This window comes from Lepeophtheirus salmonis, chromosome 2 (genome assembly GCF_016086655.4).
Source record: "Lepeophtheirus salmonis chromosome 2, UVic_Lsal_1.4, whole genome shotgun sequence".
NCBI classification, from domain to species: domain Eukaryota; kingdom Metazoa; phylum Arthropoda; class Copepoda; order Siphonostomatoida; family Caligidae; genus Lepeophtheirus; species Lepeophtheirus salmonis.
The window spans coordinates 20343000-20364967 of record NC_052132.2 but is presented as its reverse complement, the minus strand read 5'-3'; the positions used below and the strand labels follow the sequence as shown (position 1 = coordinate 20364967).

The 21968-nt window shown below is 30.5% G+C and overlaps 1 protein-coding gene and 1 long non-coding RNA gene across 3 annotated transcripts in view; both read right to left on the bottom strand.

Annotated features, from left to right (window-relative positions):
• The window catches only part of LOC121132387 (uncharacterized), a 305542-nt gene that overhangs the window by 28280 nt on the left and 255294 nt on the right, over window positions 1-21968 (bottom strand). For both annotated transcript variants that reach the window (XM_040727787.2, XM_071886685.1), the window contains exon 5: window positions 1791-2025. In XM_040727787.2, the coding sequence (XP_040583721.1) occupies window positions 1791-2025 (235 nt within the window). The remainder of the gene's footprint in view (window positions 1-1790; window positions 2026-21968) is intronic.
• On the bottom strand, window positions 17125-18746 carry LOC139904776 (uncharacterized). Its single transcript, XR_011778968.1, has 3 exons — window positions 18492-18746; window positions 17878-17970; window positions 17125-17824 (listed from the first exon to the last, which is right to left on the bottom strand). It is a non-coding gene; the product is annotated as an uncharacterized lncRNA (long non-coding RNA).

Sequence of the window (21968 nt, the reverse complement as noted above, 5' to 3'; positions counted from 1 at the left end):
ATTTATATTTGATAGATGTAATTAGCTTGGCTCTTTTATAAAATGTGTTTTCATAATGTGATTTCATTTATAATTGAAATAAACCAAAATAGTTTTACTAAAAAACCACATTTGTTATGCATGGAAGCTCATTTTAATGTATTTTTACTCTGTGTAATGAGTACATACATAGTTATATTATTATGTATACATAATTGTATTTAAAACATATTCGTATGAAATGTATTATATACGAATACATTAGGGTGGTTTTTATTCTGCACTTCACAAATTAATGTTTTTATTATTATTCACTCACCCTCTCAATCAGCGAATAGTGAAAATATATGGCTCTGCCTATAATTGTAACATTTGACCAATATTCATAGGCGACACATGTTGGTTCTTAAACTTTTGACTAAAATTGTAACTTTATTGGCATTTGCTGACATTTTTAGTTTAAAACACAATAGGAGCATGAAATAAATCCATGTTCTTATTAATACCCTGAAGAGAACCAAATAATGATTCGTTTCGTATACAAATACTAACGCTACATATTAAATAATCTAAAAAAGCTTAAATATTGAAACTAAAAAAATTACTATCCCAGTAAAGGTTGGCATAAAATACTATTTATGCTTACAAACAAAGTGGTCAATGTAACTTTATAGTACTAGAAAAAATTACAGATATTAAATTTGTTTCCGCTATTTTTTCAATATAAAACATTAATTTTTAGCAACAAATATTAATTTAAGTCAAAAATATTTACTGTTGCAAAGTTTTGTTATGAAAGGAATCATAATGTAATATACCTAATATACACCTGTACGAGTATAATATTGCTTCCCAAATCATAAAGTGTATAGACTAGGAGTTATAATTGCCAGAAAACATACTTTTTAGTTACGAGATCCTGTGAAATTAGAGGATTCCTTTCATCTCATATTGAATACAATTTGTGAATGTATTCATTATAGTTTTGTAATTAGGGATCAAGAAGCAAACCAATCTGTCTGTGGGGCTATAGGTCAACTTATGTATAACTATAATCTATTTACTTTTTTTATAAAAGTATGAGACATCATAAATGCCGAATCTCAAACTGTTTCAAAAACACATATTATGTTCAATATACAGAATTTTTACAGATATTAAACAGTATACAATCCTTTAACTAATACATAAATAATGTGGCTATTTTTTGAATTGATTTCTAGCTATTATTTTCCTTTTCCAATAATCAAATGAGCACTATATGATGCACTAGACCTATTCCAAATATACTTTTTTGAATTTTGATATGAGGTAGGGTATAGGACATACTTACATCCTTAAACAAATTATTTTCGAGCTTATCACATCTTAGAGCATGAGAAAATGCAGACAGATCAAAATCTAAAAAAGGGAATATTTTGAAATAGGTCTAATGATGCACTTATATATACATATATATTAATATATGTACAGTGTGTTAAGATCAAATCGGCACATTTTTCAAAAATCTATAAAATGTCCAAATAACCTCCCAAAAAAAAAAGATAATTTTATTTACCTTTATTTGGTTAATTTTTATTTATAGAAAATAATGTTTTTAGAGCTCAATAATCTAAAACTTCAAAAGAACATCCCATTTTTTTTCAACTCTAAAAAATACTGCCCATGGTACACAATCCGTGGTACTGATATTAGGGATATGAAATTGGGGATTAGTAGTCTTATGACTGAATTATGAAGGAGGTTCCTCTTTCTTCTTATTTTTTTACTCTTCAAAAATTTAAGGACTATATAAATATATAAATATTTACCAGGTGATCCATTGGATCTACTCTCCAATGCATGTTCATGACGTTTGAGCACAGTTTCTTGAACGACGCTTTCCCAATACGCATTCCCTATTTTTGCAGTGCATTTGACTCGTAAAATAATGTCTGGAGTGTTACGTGTGCGGAGAGGATAATGAAGACCAATGGAAGACGTTTGAAGACCATCACCTGATTTGTCTAATTTGATGGGATAGCGTTGTTTCATACTCTCACTCACCTAAAGAAGGATTAAATATTAAACTTAATTTTTTTAAACATATAGGCTTAAAAAAAAATCCGAATTTGAGCACCTCCTTCTATTGAAATTATATTTAAAAAAAAGTTCTTTAAGTCTCAAAATTTGGTTCACATATTCTTTGACTATTATCTGAAAATAAAAAAACATAAAATGTATGTTTGAGAAAGAAAGAAACAAAAAAATAATGAAAAAAAACAACCTGAAAATATTCTGATTAGGTTATCCAAATCATAAAAAAATTGTCTCATTATGTTAATTTAAAAAAATAAAAAATGGATGCATTAGTCAAATTTGTACACATATTCTCTTTTTGTTATTACCCAGAATAAGGTATTGACAAATCGAAAACTTTTCTATATATATTTCAAATATATAACTTCCCAAGAAATCTCAATACTTAGATGTTAGCTTTTCAGGAAAGAAATAATAATGGTAACAGCATAAGAAAATAAAAAAACAAGCTCCAGTTACCCACTACAACAAAAATAACTCACTAAAATTGCTTAGGTTTACAAACCCCAATCAGAGACATCCACAGGTTTTTAATTTTTTTGGGCAGTGGAGATAGATTTTTTTTTCAAAATTTAAATTAATTTTTTTTTTGGCCGGGGCTGAATTTGACCAAATCAGCTTATTTGGTAAATTTTTTTAAAATAAAGCATAATTTGTTGTCTTGAGCGTTTTGCCATTTTAAACTTTCTCTACAGGGGGATCATTTTTAATCGATAACAACAAAAATACCTTGGTTTGTAGAGGGGTGGAGGCTCAAACCTCTCTATCCCACAACCTGCGAACACCCATGTTAATATATGCTATTTTTTTTTTCATATGAGGTTACCTACACAAGTTCGTTGCTAAACCTCATCTGATTTTTAGTCATCTGGTTAATTGACTTCATAATTAATCATTTCACGCAATTGATCAGCCAATTTCACTAACTGCACTAAAGAATCTTCGTATTTTGAGATTAAAACAGGCAAAAATTCTGGACAAGCAGGGTTAAGGAATTTATATTTCACGTAATCTTCTGGAATATATTTTTTTTGAGCTATTTCACGTAGAAATTTAAGATATTATTAAGGTTTTCCAATCATATATAGTGTATCCAATTAATTTATCGAACAGTTGACTCTTATATTTAAAAAAAAATATTATTAAGTATAAATTGAGATCCCAGAGGTAAAAAAAAAAGAAGGATCTTCGATACAAAAATTGGGAGTCCCGATAGCGACATTATACATCTATATATTTTCACGCTTTTCTTCTATAGTATTTTTTAACTTTCTACTGCCACCAATTTGGAATGTTGATTAATTATGGATGTAGGTCTAAGGATTAGAGTTGGTAATCGATAGATTGCTTCGAAGGAATGGATGCAAACCAGGTTATTGAAATATTTATAGATTTTAATAGAAGAGTCGAAAAACGTGAGTGATTATTTTACAGGAAAAAGGAATTACAGTTTCTTTAATAATAATAAATAATAAACAAAAGAGAGCAAACAGGGATCACGTATAGAATGCCACAGTCACATTCATTCTTTTTAATTTTATATGTGTACCTTTTTTTTCTTTTTTGTATGAGCTAATATTTAAAAATGTGTCTATATACGACAAATAAATATACAAACAACAGACTACTTTATTTATATAGTTAGTATAACGTAAAATAAAGTATGTCTCAAAAATAGTCATTAAGTTTTTAAACGCGCCATTTCTTATCTTATTCTAAGGAATGAAAATTTATTTAAAGATACTTCATGTTTACAAAATATAATAATAAAGTATTATCTAGATCATCAGGATCATCATTAGTCCAAATAAATAAAATAATATAATAAAATATTGATGCGGATATTTAGTACTTAAACTGTTTAAAATAGGACGTCATAAAATCTAAGCTAGGTTTTAATATGAAGAGAAAAATACAATTAAAAAAAATAACGAGTAAACACAAACGGAGTATAAATAAATACTTTTATTGCAGTCGTTGAAAAAACAAACAAAAACCAAACCAAGGATAGACCATTTACTTTCTTTTTAACTTTAGCATCAGACCATTAATAATGTGGACAAACATCCTATGTTCAACTAGAAAATGTCTTTTGTTCAAATATTTATATTATCTTTTTTTAACAAAAAATAATGAAACGAAAAGCCCTTTTTATCTATTCTTAACAGTATTATACGTACTCAATCCTTTATTTTTTTAAAAAGCTTCATTTAAATTTTTTGAGTCCTTTTCCTTTCCATAGGACATATCAGTGTCAACGCTATGGCTTAATTACGAGTATATGCACAATATTTATAAATGCTTTACTGTATATATATCGTGGGTCCGAACAGGCTCGCGAACAGGCTCGCGAACAGATTTTCAATATATGCAAAAGAACCGTTTTTTGCAAAGTGAACTGGTTCGTGATCCGTGAATAATCATGGATGTCTCCTAACAGTGATGTTGAAGAGTAATCGTTACGTTAAAAATCTGATATCCTACAAAAATACTACCTTCGACTGTTTCCAAAAAGTAGAAAATTTTGTGAATAGATTTATATAAAGCAAGCACTTTGCACACTACAAACAAGAGAAAACCAGCTCAAAAATCATGTACGCAGTTAATTAAAAAAATTTAAAGTTAAATTAGAAAAAGTAACAAATTACTTAATTAACAAGTATTTTAATCCATCCCTCTTAGAATACTGCCTTAGATGACTGCCTCACTCACTTATAGCAATAGGGACGGGCCTAGCCCTTTCCTGCTTGTCATAAGTATTACATAGTCTATAAGGACTATTTCCATAGAAAATAAGGTAACAAAGAACCGGATCCCCAGCCATATTCATGAATATGGTTGGCACTGGATCCAAACTACAAAAATTTAGATGATGATCCTTATTTGTTCTGGTGGCAATAGTTTTAAAATTAAAGCTCCAAAAAAAAAAAAAAAAAAAAAAAAAAAAAAAAACCAGCTACGCAGCTCAGTGCACAACACAATCGAAAAAATTATTAACATGAAATCTATGATTGTATATTTTCTCTGTGCCCGGTAAATTTGCCGAAAACATTTTTGTTGCATGACATATTTACTGTTTTTTATGATGTATTTTATAGGTTCAAATTTTAGCTTTAGTCTTTGCTGCTGTATCTCAGTTATAGATCTGAAGAAAAAGAAAAATGGAAAACATAGAGTAAATAAAGAAAGAATAATGTTTATAAGGACGAATGAGTCCGGGATCCAGTATCAGAATTAATTTACTAATCGTACCTTTCATAGTTGTGATCTTAGAGAAGTCTTGAAGAAATGTAAGACTCCCAATCAATAGAAAAAAAGGAATGTGGCAATAGTAAAGTAAAGTTTTAATCTAAAATACAGAGTCATTCACGTAAATCCGGACCAACTATAACTTCATCCTTTTCAATAATGTAATCAAATAGAGGTTTGAAATTTTATTTGCAAGTTCTAATAATAATAAAATCATTTAATGTGTCCGCCATCATCTCCAATCATTCGCTTCTTACGAGGCTTGAAGGATTGGCAGGCATTGATCACGTCTGTGGAGGAGACTTTGTACGAATACTTAATGATGAAGGCATTCAAGAAGTTGATGTTGTTGTGGGATTTGGCAAATACATTCCTCTCTAACTTCTGAAGTCAGTGTTTACGGTCCTAGAGACTAGCATGGATTACTTGGCGCTTATTGGCAAGAATGTTAATCAGAGCCCCAGGAGATGACCATCTTAGGCCTAGGAGGACTCTAAGTTTTTTTTATCACATCAAACTTTTGGGCTTTTCTCCTATATGCCCCTCCTTCTTCAGGCAGTTTTAGACGTCGTAGATTGTGCTTTTTGGATATTCAACCATCTTTGTGATGTTCGGGCTGTGTCCCGCGGAAGCCAATTCGATGATTTTGTTTCTCCGGATCTCCTTTATCGTAAATACTATTATCAAATGAGAAGTTGCCCAAATAATTTTAAGCTAAGGCTCAATCTCTCACTTTAAATTTAAATAATCGAGTTCAATGCTTTCCTTATTGTTCAGGATGTAGTTAAAGATGGTACAGATTTACATGAACGACGCTGTATAAGAACATAAAAAGGCGGTGTCACACGGTAAAATTACCAGGGGGGCAAACCTACGTGTCAAAATTACCGTTGTCTAACAATTTTCGCCACAAAGTTTCAAAAAAAACCCTTTTCACATCAAAGATTATTGGATCAATATACTTGATGTGAACCTTTTTTTGTTGTTTTTCGAGGGTTGAGTTATCCAGTAAAGCTAAGGATATTATTTCGTTTTAGAAAAAGGGTTAAGAGATATAGCTTGAATGTATTTTAGTGAGGCTCTTATCGTGTACATCTAAAACCTATGTATTTTTTCATTCTCTCACTCTCTCAATCAGTTTTATTAGTGAAAATATATTCCTGTGCCAAAAATGGTAACATTTGAATGTCATTCAAAAATGGCCCAGTTGGATCTTAGAGTTTTGCTGATCTTCTGTTTTGAAAGACAAATCAAAGATAGTTAAATCAAAGTTTTACCACTACCAAGAAGAGAAGAGTACACCAATGATTTGTTATATAGAGAAAGTACTTTGAAATAAAATAAATATTTAAAGAGCTAATTAATGTTAAGAAAGTTTAAGCATTGTAGCTACAAAAACTACTAAACAAATAAAGTTATTGTTATGGACACAAAATGTATTTATGCTCACAGACAAAGTTGATACTGTAACTTACGTTTATGAGACAAATTTAGAGATATCGATTTGTTTTCCTGCTAATTATTCAATATAGTTAGAGCAAAACATTAAGAAGTGAGTGAGGGTTACCATGAAGTATTAATTAACACGCTCCTTTGTTATATCCAAAACAATCTATCTAAAATAAATTTCGTCTTTTTTTACACTGCTTCTTGATGGGGAAAAATACCATTCAAACGAAGCAATGGCTGAAAAATGTTAGGAGGACTCCGTTTCATGATAATTTAAAAAAGAACAAATTTTGAACGAAAAGTAAATGTGTTTTCTTTGTTACGCCCGGGACTTTTCCGTCCCGGGTGTTAAAGTAAAAAAATAAATAAATAGCGGAGCGAACTTTTATTATAAAGAGATCAAAATAGGAAGTTAAGACAATTAAAAGTAAAATATTAATTTTAATAATGGTCCCCTCAGTGTAGGTAGATCATATTTTGTTCTAAAATCCTTTCTTCCAAGAAAAATGTATCTAAATATTTATGTCCTGGATTCCATTTTCTTAAAAATAATAACGGAAATAATGTTTTCTTTGCTTGTAGTGAATATAAACAAGATACACTTACTATGTATGTACGTGCCCTCATGCTATGCTCTAAGGCCTACTAAGATTAAATAAGGAATAATTTTCCTCTTTTCTCTCTAGTTTCTTACTACTACTAATAATGATACTAAGGAGATAATTCCCCTCTTTCCTCTTTCACACTTGTTGAGTGCATAAATATATCTATTCCAGTCATTGGAAGAACAACTTATGATACAAGGTGTGGAAAAAACTACTGATATCTACCTCTAAGTAGTCATTAAATCAGTTTCAGGATAATGTCATATATAGAAAATTTTATTTTATAATATTTTTTACTATAAAAATACACATTAATTATGAACCTGGCAACATCAGCCACAAAGACAGCCTCCAACCGCCTCCGGACACCCCTTGAACCCATTGGCGACATAGTATTTTTCCTAATCCTCTGCTGCTGGTTAACGGAGATCTTCAGGGCATCGATATTAGGGTGGTGGACTTTGGAGGCCTTCTTTTCAATTTGCTACCTAAAAATTACCCGATTGCTGCGGTGCTTCAGATTATTCAGGAGATGTTGACATTGCTGAAGATGGAGTTCTTTTTGACGTTGGTACAGGTGTGGTTTTCTAGATTCTTGCAAGCGACCTTCCTCCTGCCTTTTGGATGGACTTGCCCACAGAATACCGATGCACCTTCTTCATCTTCATCATTGGGTATACTTTAAGAGCATCCATGACGTCTTCAGGCTTCACTTTGGCACTCTTCAGTTTGTGCTTAAGGCTGTCCCCATCAGCCAAACGATTTTTGACCCGACACGGTGTCCTTGCTGAAGTTTAAGGTCTTTATGATGTCCGAGGTTGTCCTCCCGGAGCGAATTAAATTGTTTATGAAGGCTCTTCTTGCCTCCATCGCGACATATACAGAATTTTGCTATTTTTAGAAAATGTTCAGATTTTAATGTTGTATTTTTAGATTACCCATCGTTGAGGTAGAGTCAAATTTTATTATCTCAAATAAAAAAGTACCTGGTATGTCGAACTAGTAATTTTGCGTGCCCGACCATTGTATACGCCAATTTTTCTTTTTTTAAATTATAGCAAATTTTTACAAATTTCTTTTATCATTTTCTTAATTGACAAAAAGCAACTCCACTATTTTTATTATTAAATTTATCCTTTGAAATATGTACTAACAAAAAAAAAATCGAATCGGATAAGATGGGAAAAAAACAACTCGACGTTCTTGAAGTCATGTACACATAATAATATACGAACAAATAAATTATAATGAAATAAGTGATAAAAAGAATGAAAACTATTTTTTTCATTTGAACCCTTTTTTCATCTCAGATTTAAATAATATATGTATGTATATAACTTTGTTTAACGAAAATAATAATAATAATCATAAAATAATAGTTTAATTCCATTTTACTGTTATTTTTTTTATAGATCTTGAACAAAAAAAAAAAATAATAATAAAGTTGAAAAAATAGTTGAAAAAAAACCCTACTTTGTCACCCTTTTTCTTGGCTTCATTCTCCACTTCTTCACATTTTTCTATATTTACATATAAATATATATATTTTATGTTTGATTTTATAACTATTTAAACAAAGGAATGTTTTGATATTCATGTATTTGTTTAAGGAGAAAGTCATAGATAGGGACTTCAAAACGATGTACTCGAAAATAATAAATTCACTCAATGCTATTTTATACACTAAGTTTGTAAGGGAACAAAATTGAAAGTGAAAGCATTCTTAATACTCGACAATTCATTTTTTTAACTTTATTTATATTTGCATCATTTCTCGGAAAAATACTCTCTGATTGCAACTACTTAGTGGTCTGTTAAAATCTGAACACTTGGATTTTTTTTTTCATTATGAAAATACTTGTTTTTACTAACACAACCTAATGTACCTTATAGTTATTATATAAAAAATAACGACAAACTATATTGTTAAAAAACAACCAGTGAATAGATAAACATTAAAAAAAACCCAAAAAATCCAGGCCACAACATTCTCGTCGTATTAAAGGAATTAAAGGCTAGCTTTATTTGCGTTAATTTAAACTCGTAGAGAGCCACCTTCTCTATCCTCGGTCAAAGGCAGACTCCTCTGAAACACGCTGCTGAGATAAGGGTCTGGAGCTTGTATATCACCTTCTATGCCAAACGTAGTCACTCGTTGGTCCCTTTGAAGCCGTACAGAAGCTCTTCTGGATCAGGGTTTCTTCCTATTTTCTCTCCTACACCCTTTCCAAGGTTCCCTATGATACCCCCACAGAGTCCCACAGTCCTGGAATATGTGAGAGATTGTCTTCCCTTGATTGCACTCTATACAGTGCGCCCGAGCGTCACTAAAATGTCTCCCAGTAAAGAAGACCCCCGACGATATCCGATATTTCAAGTATGTACATTTCTGTTGGATTGAGGACTGGATCCCAAATTGTCTTGAGATATTGATCTACTTTTTCCCTCTTGACTGTTGTCATAACAAACTTATTTCTGAATTGCCATGTTGATCCTCACCTTTCCATTTGGGATATTATATGTAGGCCCTTGACTCGTAATTGGGTTGAGTGTGTATTCTCCAAGTTGATTTTGGACCATAATTATTAAGGGATGAGTAATCTGAGTTTTTAAAACATCGTCTACCGTTCTCAATCTAAGAGATGTCATAACATTTGTAGGTATTTTTATTTGGAGAAGCTCACTCTCATGGAGCAAGGCTTCTTACCTCAATCCAATACATCTTCCTCATCTCTTTGGGTATACTTTGAATCTCTTTCCATGGTGAAAATAAAATTTATTTTTCTCCCCTGTGCATTATTCTTTGCCATGGAAATATAAGCGGTACCCCTCTTTTGTCATGACAGCAATAAGATGCTCCATTGTGTCCCAATATCAATCATATCAAGGCCGCTTAGACATTTTTGAGTGAAAAGTCTCCTCGATCCTACCGTTCTGGGTAAACGAATAAGTTCCAACGAACAATCTAAACGAAAACGAACAAACGTTCACGAACAATCTATATTTTCACTGACTCTTTCTCTATTTTCATTACTTGGATCTCTCCGTGATATTGGATTTCCAACGCCATGACTGTCTCTGCTAATTTGAACAATTTTAGGGTAGGAGGTACTGTGGACATATTTGTAATCAATTGAGACTATGATATATTTATTTTCAGGCCTGATTTCTTTCGAAAGTTGTAAAGTATACTGTGAAGCTTTGAAGCAGTCTCCGTGATATTTTTTCCAATCTTATTTTTGGACCACCCTTTATATCTATAGTCGACTCCACACAATCTAATATATGACCCACTACGGAGCTAAATGTCTCAGAAAATTTCCTGTTTGCTAGTTCTTCTATGATGAAGAAATGCTCTATCGAACCGAAATCCTTCTCAAAATCTAAGCATATCAGCACCATTTCATCTCCATTTTTTTCTGCCTGTCACACTATTGATTGCAAGGACATGGTTACATCCTCCATTTGGCTTCCGGAATGAAAACCAAATTGTGTATTTGGAAGAATTTTATACTTCAAAAAGATATAATTTATTAATTAATTATAGAATTTAATTAAAATGCATATTATAAATAGATGTGTTTATGAGTACTTTTAATCATTAATGTAACCACCCTTAGCGGCAATGATGGCTTCCAAGTGAGGCGGAATACATGGCACCCGCTGCATACGTAGTCGTCTGTTATGGCGCAAAGAGTTAGAAGGAGGTCAACAGAACTCATTACACTCATTCAAAAGAGTCTTAGAATGGCGTGATGGGTTTCTTTCATTGCTGGTGTCGAAAGTGGCCTCTCCAACGTCACAAGTCTTTGATAACTACCTGGACAGTCTGGTGTGAAACTCCAAGACCTCTTGCATGGGCCCACATGAACTTAGGGGATGGGACTGGGCTGTTTTCTCCAGTTTGACCGTTTTGACAGAACCCTTCTTCTTCTACAACTTTTCAGACTTGTTGACGGCGTAGACGGTAATATTGGTTACACCCAACTACTTAGAGTACACGAATGAAAGTTCATCAATTAGGTAAAAGTGTGATTTTCTCAACTTGTACTTAACGTAGAGAGCTCAGGTTTAAAAAAATAAAATTATTTATGATTTAATATATTAAATATGAAATTTACATCACTCAGTCTTCATTAATTATTGAATTAGTAAGTGTTAGATTTCAATGGACGAATGTGTACTTCTATTTAGCCAAATCCATTAAAAACATCTTCAAATACAGTTCTATTATAGAACAACTTATCTCTGGAACTCTATTCGTCAAGACTTTCATGAAAGGATTGAGTAAAATTATTAAAACAAGGAGAATATACATTTTTTACATATTTAAGTCAAATATATACTTTGTGGAACGAGTTAAGATATTAAAGAGATTTAGCTAAAGGTTATACCTTCATTTGATTAAATACTTGTATTGACCCCAACAAGGCCTTTCAAATAAATGGACCAATTTCTTATTTGTTTAATTGTGGGGATCAATTTATGCTACTTTAAATGGAATTTGAGGGTACTCAAAGATCTAAGAAAAATGATAAGAAGTTCAAAGCACAATTTCAAATATCCTCGGGATGTATTTATTTCAATTCTCCTTGTAAAGACTGTGGCAAATTATTTCACAATGTGATTCTTGTTTATAATAATTGTCAGACTCTGCAAATACTGTGAGAGTTCATTTAGCTTAATTTGATGGGAGTTCCAGAAAAAGTCGTTTCTCCAATACCGATTTTAGATTATTGATTAGAAAAGTTAATGCTCCAGAAAAGATCAACACAATAGAATATGCCATTTAAAATTGCAAAGATCTTATAGCGGAGAAACTGACATAATTGAAACATATAAAAATGTGGGGGTTTCATTGTTGCAACTCCTCGCTATACTGCTTTTACGATTAAAATTCCAGATGATAACATTTCAACTTGAAAGTTTAGGGGATATCTTATTTATTTTCATTTTTCATTCTCAGCAAAATACTTTTTGAAAATTCATTTTTTTTTATGAAAATATCCCTTTGTTTGTTTTTCTGTATGATGCAATTTTTCTCGATGAATAAAGAAAAAAAAACATATATTATTTTCTAATAATCTTATTTTTAGCAAATGGAATTTTGAAAAAGGAAAAAAATATATATCAATCAAAAATATACAACGACCCTACTTTTTTTTACAACCTAGCTCAGAACTAGGCTTTACAGATAAATCTTAATTCAATATGTAAATAGTATTCAGAATCCATTGTCAATAATGAAGACGTATTCGAAATAAGGGCAAGAAACGTTTGATTGGATCTAATAATGAAAACATTGATCTTATTTATTATGTATACTAAAAAGCTTAAAAAGAGGCTTTCTACAAAAAATACTACCTGAAAAGGATAACGCCGAATAACATCTAATGAAACTTTTTCTTATTTCATTCTGTGCCTAGTAAAAAAATTAATTATTATTTCCTTTAGAGTCCTTACATTACATATCTCATGTACAAGAAAAATCATATTTAGGGTATCATTCTCAATATGTTACAACCGATTCTCCTAGTTTTTTATGATTTGACTTATTTTCTATCTACTTCCGTCGACCCCTTTGTCAATAAAGTTAATCCATTTATTTGAGTCCAAATACAAAATATGAAAGCTTACCAATATATTTAGGTATAAAAAATATCTATACAATGTAAGGAGATCGTCAACCTTTACTCCATGTAATAACGAGAAAATAATCTAATGCATTTTATTATTTATGCCGCTTTGAAGATTTGTGAGGTCATAAAGGAACGGAATTTGAAGGGAACTAGATAATTAGAGGCTTATTTTATCTCTTTTATCGTTTTTTGTGATGATAGAGAGATAAAAAAATCCGTTAATTATGCATTTTGGCTTTAGGGAGAATGATGTATCAATTAATTTCCATAGTGGAATAGAGTTGCTGTGACAAAAATTAAAAAAATTATGTTTTGATCAATAAAATAAATTAAAATCATTAGACAAAATGAAAAGTACACAAATAGACGTAAAAAAACGGTACCCCACTTTACTTCATAAAATATACAGACACAACATCGGAATTTATTCCTTTGGTGTTTTTGAACAAGTTAATACTTTTACTATAACTATGTTAGGCAAAACATCCGTTTTTAGTTGGTCAACATAGTATTGCAACTTTAGTGGGATCATTTTTGATAGCACCAATCAGCGAAGGATACCCCCGTTGTTCAAGTGAGTATTTACTGTTATATACGACAGTATATATAAATGGAATGTTGTTGACTTAACATTTTTTTAAAATTTAGAAATAATTTTGTGGTGCAAAATTACTAATTTGTAGTACTTAAAAAACAGGTGGAATCATTTTTGATATCAGCATTCTACGCAAAAGGAGCTATACAACCACCATTCTAGTGCTAAACTATAGCCCCTGATTTAACAATAAAAGTTCCCACATAATTATTCTATAAATAGGTCCCTCATCTTATTCAACTAACCCCGCATACATAAGTCAAATAATGGCCTTAGAGTAGTGTCTCTCAAACTGTAAGCCACACGGAGAAATAAGCAGGTTTTATTGTAAAAGATATGTTATTTATATATTATTGTAGCGTCAAAGTTGATGACGTAGGCCATACTGGGTGCCTAAACAAACAAGTTTGATAAAAATTATATATTTTTTTATATTAATATTAAGGAAAATAATGAACCATTAAATTTCAAAATAAGGGCAAGAAATAAAATGACTTAAACCTTACTCTCCTTCAAAATTTTATTCAACTAATGGCTAGTTTTAATACTATATTTCTGACTCTAAAATGTATTAAAAATATATAATTACATTATTATACAAACTTATTTCCCCATTGTAGACAATACATAAACTATTACATACAATGGAAATAATAAGATATTTTTCTCTTGTTATACTACTTTTATACTTATATGTTATACTAATCGATCAAAAAAAATACAAAAAAAAAAAAAATAATAGTACAAATCTAGCTATTTTTAGGGATTTTCAGTACATATTAATCTGATTTAGTTACAATGTCAGTATTATTTGCATTATTTAGTATTCAATGAAGTTGAAAAGTTTTTTTCATTCTTAAAGTCATTGGACGAAGTTTCATCAAGATTTATAAGGAAAGTTGTACATATTATATAGTAAAGTCATCAACTATGAGGCATCCAAGAATTTTGATGAGGCTTATGACGTTAGCGGAAACTTTCTTTCTGTAAATACTATTTAAACTTATGTTCATTGATGAGCTCGATGGGTTTTCTTATCTGATTAATCCGTCATGATCCCATAAATAATTGAGAAACACTGCTCTACATTTTTACTTATATCCACCACCTTTTATGTAAAGGGGAGCTGATTTTTTACTTAAAAAGGGTAAGAGTATCTATTAAAATCATATGATATTGTACAATTACATGTTAAGGACATGTTATATACTTAACTTTCTGTTAATAGCCTATTTAGAAATAAAACTGGTAATAAAATCTAGTCTTTCTACATCATAGACCTTTGTTTCTTTCTTCCATACAGAGATATAAAGTTAATTTCAAAATGAAGTGGAATAATGAGCTAATTTTGTGTTCATATTTAATCAGAAGTAGTGTCTTTTTTGGTTCACAATCTGAACAGGGTTATTTATTTCCAAAGCTGTTATCATTATTACTTACTTATGGTGAAGTATAAAAGCTATATATAGTAACTAATTGTGCGTGTTCTCATCAAGGAGGAGTTATAAGTCTAAGTCCTTGTTGGATTTTCAGTAGAATTGAGGATCAGAGCTATATGTCCTTACTATATACAGAGTGGGATTTCCTTCTTCTCACACCTGTTTGTAGTTGATTGAGTAAAACGTCATGAAAGCTAAGTTGCTCTCCTTCCATGCATTCTTCAAATTATTCAGGATTACCACATTATTTTTCCCTTTCTTTTATTTTTACATATCGAAAGGACATATTATTATTAGTTCAAGTCAAAAGTTCTAAGCGTTTTTCGTTTGATGTTTTTATGAGCTATATCCATTAAAAAAAGCTTAAGGTATGCTTAAGGTTCAGCATACACTTACAAAAAATATCGTTTACAGTTTTGTTTTTGATGAAGGCAGTTGTTTGTTCCAGAATTCCAAAATGGAAGTAAAAAAGATAAAATTCCATACATTCTTCAGTATCTATACAACCAAGGGGAAAAGGCAGAGTAGGCAGCCACAAAAATTGTGCTGTTTACGGACCCAATACAGTATCGACTGCAATATCAAAGCTGTGGTTCCAATGACTTTGTTCTGGTAATATGGACGTAGAAGATGAGGCACAACAATCGAAAATGTCAATAAAGTAATGAAAATCGTCGAGTTGGACCGGCATTTAATCTTATTTATTTATTGTCAAAATAAAGCGAAAAACGCTCAGAAATTTTTATAATCACTATATATTATATACACGATTCCTATAATGGGTTTTATAAGGAAAGATAAAAGGATGAAGGGTAAAAAAATAAAATAAAAGAATCACAATTACTTTTTGCCATTGATTAAAATAATTTGTAAAAGTTTTACTAACTTTATTTTTTGCCCATATATGTTCTACATATGATTAATACTAAAAAGTCTCTTTTTTAAGTAATTTTTTTTGACTGCACAATATACGTAGTCTTATCTGTTAAAAGACATAAAAATGCTATGTTCAAAATCTATCTTTTTAAAGTATTTTTGGAATAATAGTAGCAATTTAAAGTTAATGAAATCATGTTTGTTGCTTTGTTTTGCAAAAAATAACAATATAACAATATTGTGCACCTTGACTTCCAAAATCTATAGAATTGGAAAAATGTTCAAAGTAATCATTTATATCCCGAAAATCGGAGAGAAGAAAGTGGCTGTCTAGGCAGATGTAATTAGGAGTCTTAAAGCTTAAAATTGCAGGAAAATTATTTGCTTTTCTTAATCATAAAATATTTCCGCATGATTTTCAGTATCATAATTTCTAGATGTCTTAAATACAGTTAAACAATAATAAAAATCAATTTCTACCCAAATCTACAGCCCAATTACCCATATAACACTTAAAACCAACGCAAAAATTATGTAAAACTTATGTTTTACTGAGAGATGGGATTTTTGGACTACGCAAGGAAAAGGCGTAAACAAAAGTTAGGACATTACTGAATTAAGAGTTTTGTTAAACTCATGATTTTTGGAGGGAGTCTAATTTAATTTTGTAATTATAATTAAATTTATATAAACTTAGTTTGTTATGTATTTTTAAAAGAATTTAAACGGGGATAATTCTTTTTTCGGAGAAAGGTGTAAGCACAAAGACTATTAACCCTACGTTAGTGAACATCCTTTTTTTTGACATAGTTAATGAACTTGGGTTAAACATTAACCCCAATATATAGTGAATTGTATTTCTTGATACCCAGTTGACTTATACGCAAAATTTCGCTAATTAATAATAACAAAATTAGATTTGGGCATCAACAACATATAATTTGTGATTATTATAATTTCCTTTTTGATCAAAACTTTTATGAAATATAAATTACTCTTAATGAAATTTTGCTAAAATATGTAGGCATAAACTTTGATGAGATTGAGTGTGATGTAAGGGATTAGTTAGTTGATATTACATTTTCTAGCAAAATTTATACCTGAAATTGAAAAAAGTGAAATAGAAAAGCAAAAGAATTACTTCAATTTCAACAAATTGATCAAACTTTGATTAAAAATTGCAAAAATTGTAGAATAATTTCAATGAATATACATTTTTGCACCAATAAGAAGTTGTATTTATTCTGAAAAATGTTTCAGGAGTGTACAAAATGTTTCCTGTATTAAAATATATTTTAACAGATTTAGAGCAATTTGATCAAATTCGGGGTGCATACAGTTCAAGTTCACTAACGAAGCAAGTCCACATTTGGGTCGGGAGTTTTGTAGGTTTCCCTCTCCGAAGTTTCCCACACTTCAAAGTCCAGCGGTTTCAAATTTGTTGAGGAAAGAGGCTACACCTGGTTACCTCTTTACCTCTCGAGCTTCCTGGCATACATGACCCCTGTTTGACGGAGACGTGGGGTTCTCGTGTATGAGGGTAATACCAAGATTCCTTTCACGGCCCTCCTGATGGTCATAGCAACCACGAAGAAGTCGTTGGCGAGGCGATTCATCAATTTGGTTCGGTCCTCCTTGATCTTCTTCTCCCATCCGGATTGGAACTCTGGATCCCTCTTTAAATTGTGGCCCCCACTTCCTGTTTCTCTGGAGATATCTTTTCTATTATTTTTACCGTGGCCACTTTGAAAACTAGGTATCTAGAACACTTCAAAATCATCGCTGTCTCAATTTTAGTATCTAGGATATCTGAGATGCACTGCCTTTGGGCTTTTTACTCACTCATGACGACGAGATTACTAAACCTTCATATATTAATACGATAATTAACATCCCACGTTCTATTACCAAAGCCTGTATATAGACTTACATAAAGTTAAGATAATTAATGCAAAATACTGACTTACAAGTGTATGTTGTTACACAATAAAAATCTGCATATTCAATCATATATCATAGATGAGACGATAAACAACACTTCATTGAGTATGTAGGTATATCTAAAAACAAAACATAATTCCGCAAATTTATTCATGATGATTTAGAGACTAATGTATTTACATATTATATGCAATATAAAAGTATGTACTATACTTATACATATTCAACATCACATTATAGAGCAATTTAAATCGAACTCTACCCAGATGATAATTAAACTTTATTCCTCTTCTTTTAAATAAACCCCATATGTACACTCTAATACTTAAAGTATGTAATACATTATTTTATACACATGTATGTATGTATGCATATGATAAAGACAAGGCACTGTATATGTACTTCTTATAAACCTTGATAGGTGCATGTAAAGAAAAATCAAATATCTGCTGCGTCAACATAAAAACAATTGTGAATAATAAAATGATAAAAAATCCCAATTTATTTTTATTCTTCATTTTATATACATACAGCCCAATACTTCAATGACTTCTGATTCGCTTTGTAATAAATCGTTTGTAATGTTTTCTGTGTGACAAATGGCACCGTCTTGTTGAATCTACATGTCTTGTATACATACCTTACAATTGTGGCAAAGAAAATCCGTTATCATGGTGTGATAGCGATTTCTATTTACAGTAACGTGGTGTAATTATGTGAAGCATTTGTGGATTGCTGCATGACCAATAACGGATATTTTGCTTATTAACAAAGCCACAGATCCAAAAAGAGCTTGATCACGGAAGATAATTTTCTGATGAAAGTGCACATCAGCATTTAACTGTTATTTTGCTATTTTTTTTTGGATAATTTGCAATCGCTGATCAAGTGTATAGTATAATCCATGATTAAAAGAAAATTAATGAATTCTTTAAATTTTAAATGAAGAAAAAAAATATGGCGTCGTTTTTTCTCTAACAGAAAAAAATTTGAAGCGTTTCCAAAGAAAAACTCTTTATTTCTTCCCCTGTTCACTCACCTTTTCGGCAAGGACAATACAAAAATTAACTTTGGCAAAGTTACAGGTCTTCCAATTCCTTTTGGGCGTGTTAAGTGTATTTTTGTATCCCTGTTTTATGAAATTTGTATATAAAATATCACAATGTAAATATAGTTAAGATAATAGTTGTTAAATAAAAAGGAGGAACATTATTTTGTGTACTGTTTGTTTAAACAGAGTAATCACAAATAATAATTCAGAAAAGTGGCGTCGTTTGCCCCTTTTTGCAGGAGCTTGAGCCCTCCCAAAAGTTTCTGAAGTACCCTTAAAAATTTTATCATACATAAATTTTGTGTACAAGTTGCAACTTTTCTAACTAAATAGTAGTAGTTGGATACAAAAAGTCACTACTTTGGATGAGCATTATGCAACTATTAAATACTCCTCGGATGATCAATATATGATGAATGGTGTAATTTTTGACTATTCTAATAAAAATTACTAAACATCATAAATCTCGATTGCCCACAGTTACATTACTTATAAACACATTGTAACAATGTTATTTTAATAGATCAAATGATGATTAATAGATTGTGTTTAGAATGACCAATATTTTTTTTAAATTATGCATCTTAAGACAAAGAATTTTCAACTTGTAAAATGTGCTTAAACAAGTTGCAACTTGTACCGATATCCTAACTTTTTCAAGAAATAGTAATTATATAACGGTGTTGATAACTTTTGGGGCTACCCCCCTCCAATGATGCAAGCTACCAACGCGCCTGATTGAGAACATCTTAGATCCCTTATATTAAATTAAACAAGATCTTCAATATTGTTAATTCATAAGCCGAATACTATAAAATATAAATAGTAGAAAAATTTAACTTATATCATCATATTTAGAACGGAGGTAGAAGAGGCCTAAAAATGGCCAATATGAACCCAAAAACGAGGCAGTTTAATGTGTATGCATAATATATATTTATGAATGTGTTTTTCCTCATCTCCTCATTGTGAAAAGCCTTATTTCACAATATTACGTATAAAGGAGAATAAAATAAAGTATGTGTTATATGAACAGTAGTTCAATTATATCAATATGCTTCTTCAAAAGATAGTCGTACGGGGCGTTTCAATACTATAAGGGCTGCATACACTTCACTTGAATAAATTGAAGAGTATTCTGTGTAGATATTTTCTTATCCAAGTCAAAATACTCTGACAGATATTGAAGTGTGGGCATGGCAGTTTTAGCGTAAGCGGATTCTGGCAAAGATAAGTACATATGTGGGGGTTCTTTTTTTTTTCTTTATTTAAAATGTGATTATTTAAAACATAAAGGGGGAACTTTTTCCTTGTTTTATAATAACTTTTTTTTTTTTTTGGTTAAAAAAAAAGTATGTTTTGTTTAATATTAGAATGCCCATTTTTAAAGAAAAGTTGAAGCCTTCTGAAGAGAGTTTCTCTTCCCAAAAATAATTAATTGATTTTATCATTACATAATTGCAGAGTATTTTATATAAGTTTTCGAGAACAAAAATCCTATTGTCAGATAATTTAATTTTTAGCCTTAAAAATTGTATTGTTGAGTTTTCAATAATTTGAAGCGTCAATCATATTAATAAATTTTCTAATACAATGTATAATCTAGGATTTTTTGATGGAACCACCCTGTCAACAAAGTTGAAGTATATTTGCATTCCATTCCTCTCTTTCTCTCTCTCTCTATATACACGATGTATTTATATATCGAATATCTTTTATTTTGAATTTACATATAATAAAAATAATAAATAAAATCCCATATTCTTCACTCGTTTGAAATGTGTAGATAAATCAGTTTGACAGTTCATTTAAGAAGAAGAGAAAATCTATATCTTTATAAATATAAATTTGTCAATCAAAAAAAATAAATATATTAATTAAACTTTTTGAAGAATTGTGGTACAAATATTACTATGTCAAAGAGAGAAATAATCTGGACGACAAATAACAAAGAAGACCCCCCCTATTTTTCAAACAATATTTATTTAACTTTATATGATTACCATTGTAAGTCTCTCTTTCACTCTCTTTTTGCTTTCTTTGAAGAGGGAAAGTCATTGATCAAAAGTTATAAATACATAATGGTTCAGCCAAGCAATGTAATGTCATGTAATAATGGGTTATGAAATGATAATTTTTAGGACGGTAATGTAATTTTGATTAATGGGTATAAATAATTGTTAGGAAAGAGATTTAAGAAAAGTATAAATGTTATATGTAGAGGTAACGCATTAATAAGCCTTGTTCATCTCGTCCATGTATGGTATATGTAGTATATATTAGTGTTGAGACTGTTTTTTTAAAATTCGGTCTTAAACAGAAATGAATCCCTTCACACTTTTCCCGTTCATTCGTTCCTTTAGAGAGCAGCAAAAAAGTTTTTATATTGCAAGTGGAGTCTCAAGTCATTACTCACAAGTCTAAGTCTGTAAATATTCTCATTGAGTCCATTTCGAGTCCTCGGATTTCTTTTGAGCTATAAATCATAATATGGGGTCTATAGTGTTAAGGATTTTCTTGAGTCTAGTATGAAATAGCTTTTGAGTCCAAGTAGAATAGAGAGGCTTTGCTTGTGAGATCAAGTTGAGACGCAATACTTGAAAATATGGGCACAAGTCGAGTCTCAAACTTCGAGAATAGGTAAGTCTTTTAAAAAATAAGTTCAGGAACAAATTTTTTTATTCTTTTAAACAAAAACACAACCACCTGATCAATTTTTGTTCAAATTTGGCTGTTTTGGAAAAAACCCATTTTTTTCAACAAAGTTTCTGATATCTTGCAATCTTTCCTTCAAAAAACCCTAAAAAAGGACCATCATCAATTGACGTTAGGCAACTCTTCCCAAATATTCAATTATTTTGATTTCATTTTTTATGTATGGACTGCTTTTTTATAGCTTACATATATTTCATAATTAGAACATTTATGAGAGTATAAAAGAAAATTTTCATCATAAAGCTTATTTTTAGATAATTTTTAAAAATATCTCGTTTCTAAAATAGAAAATTTGTATATATAATCATTATACATGCAGCTTTTTTATTTATTTCATGCCATAAGTTCTTA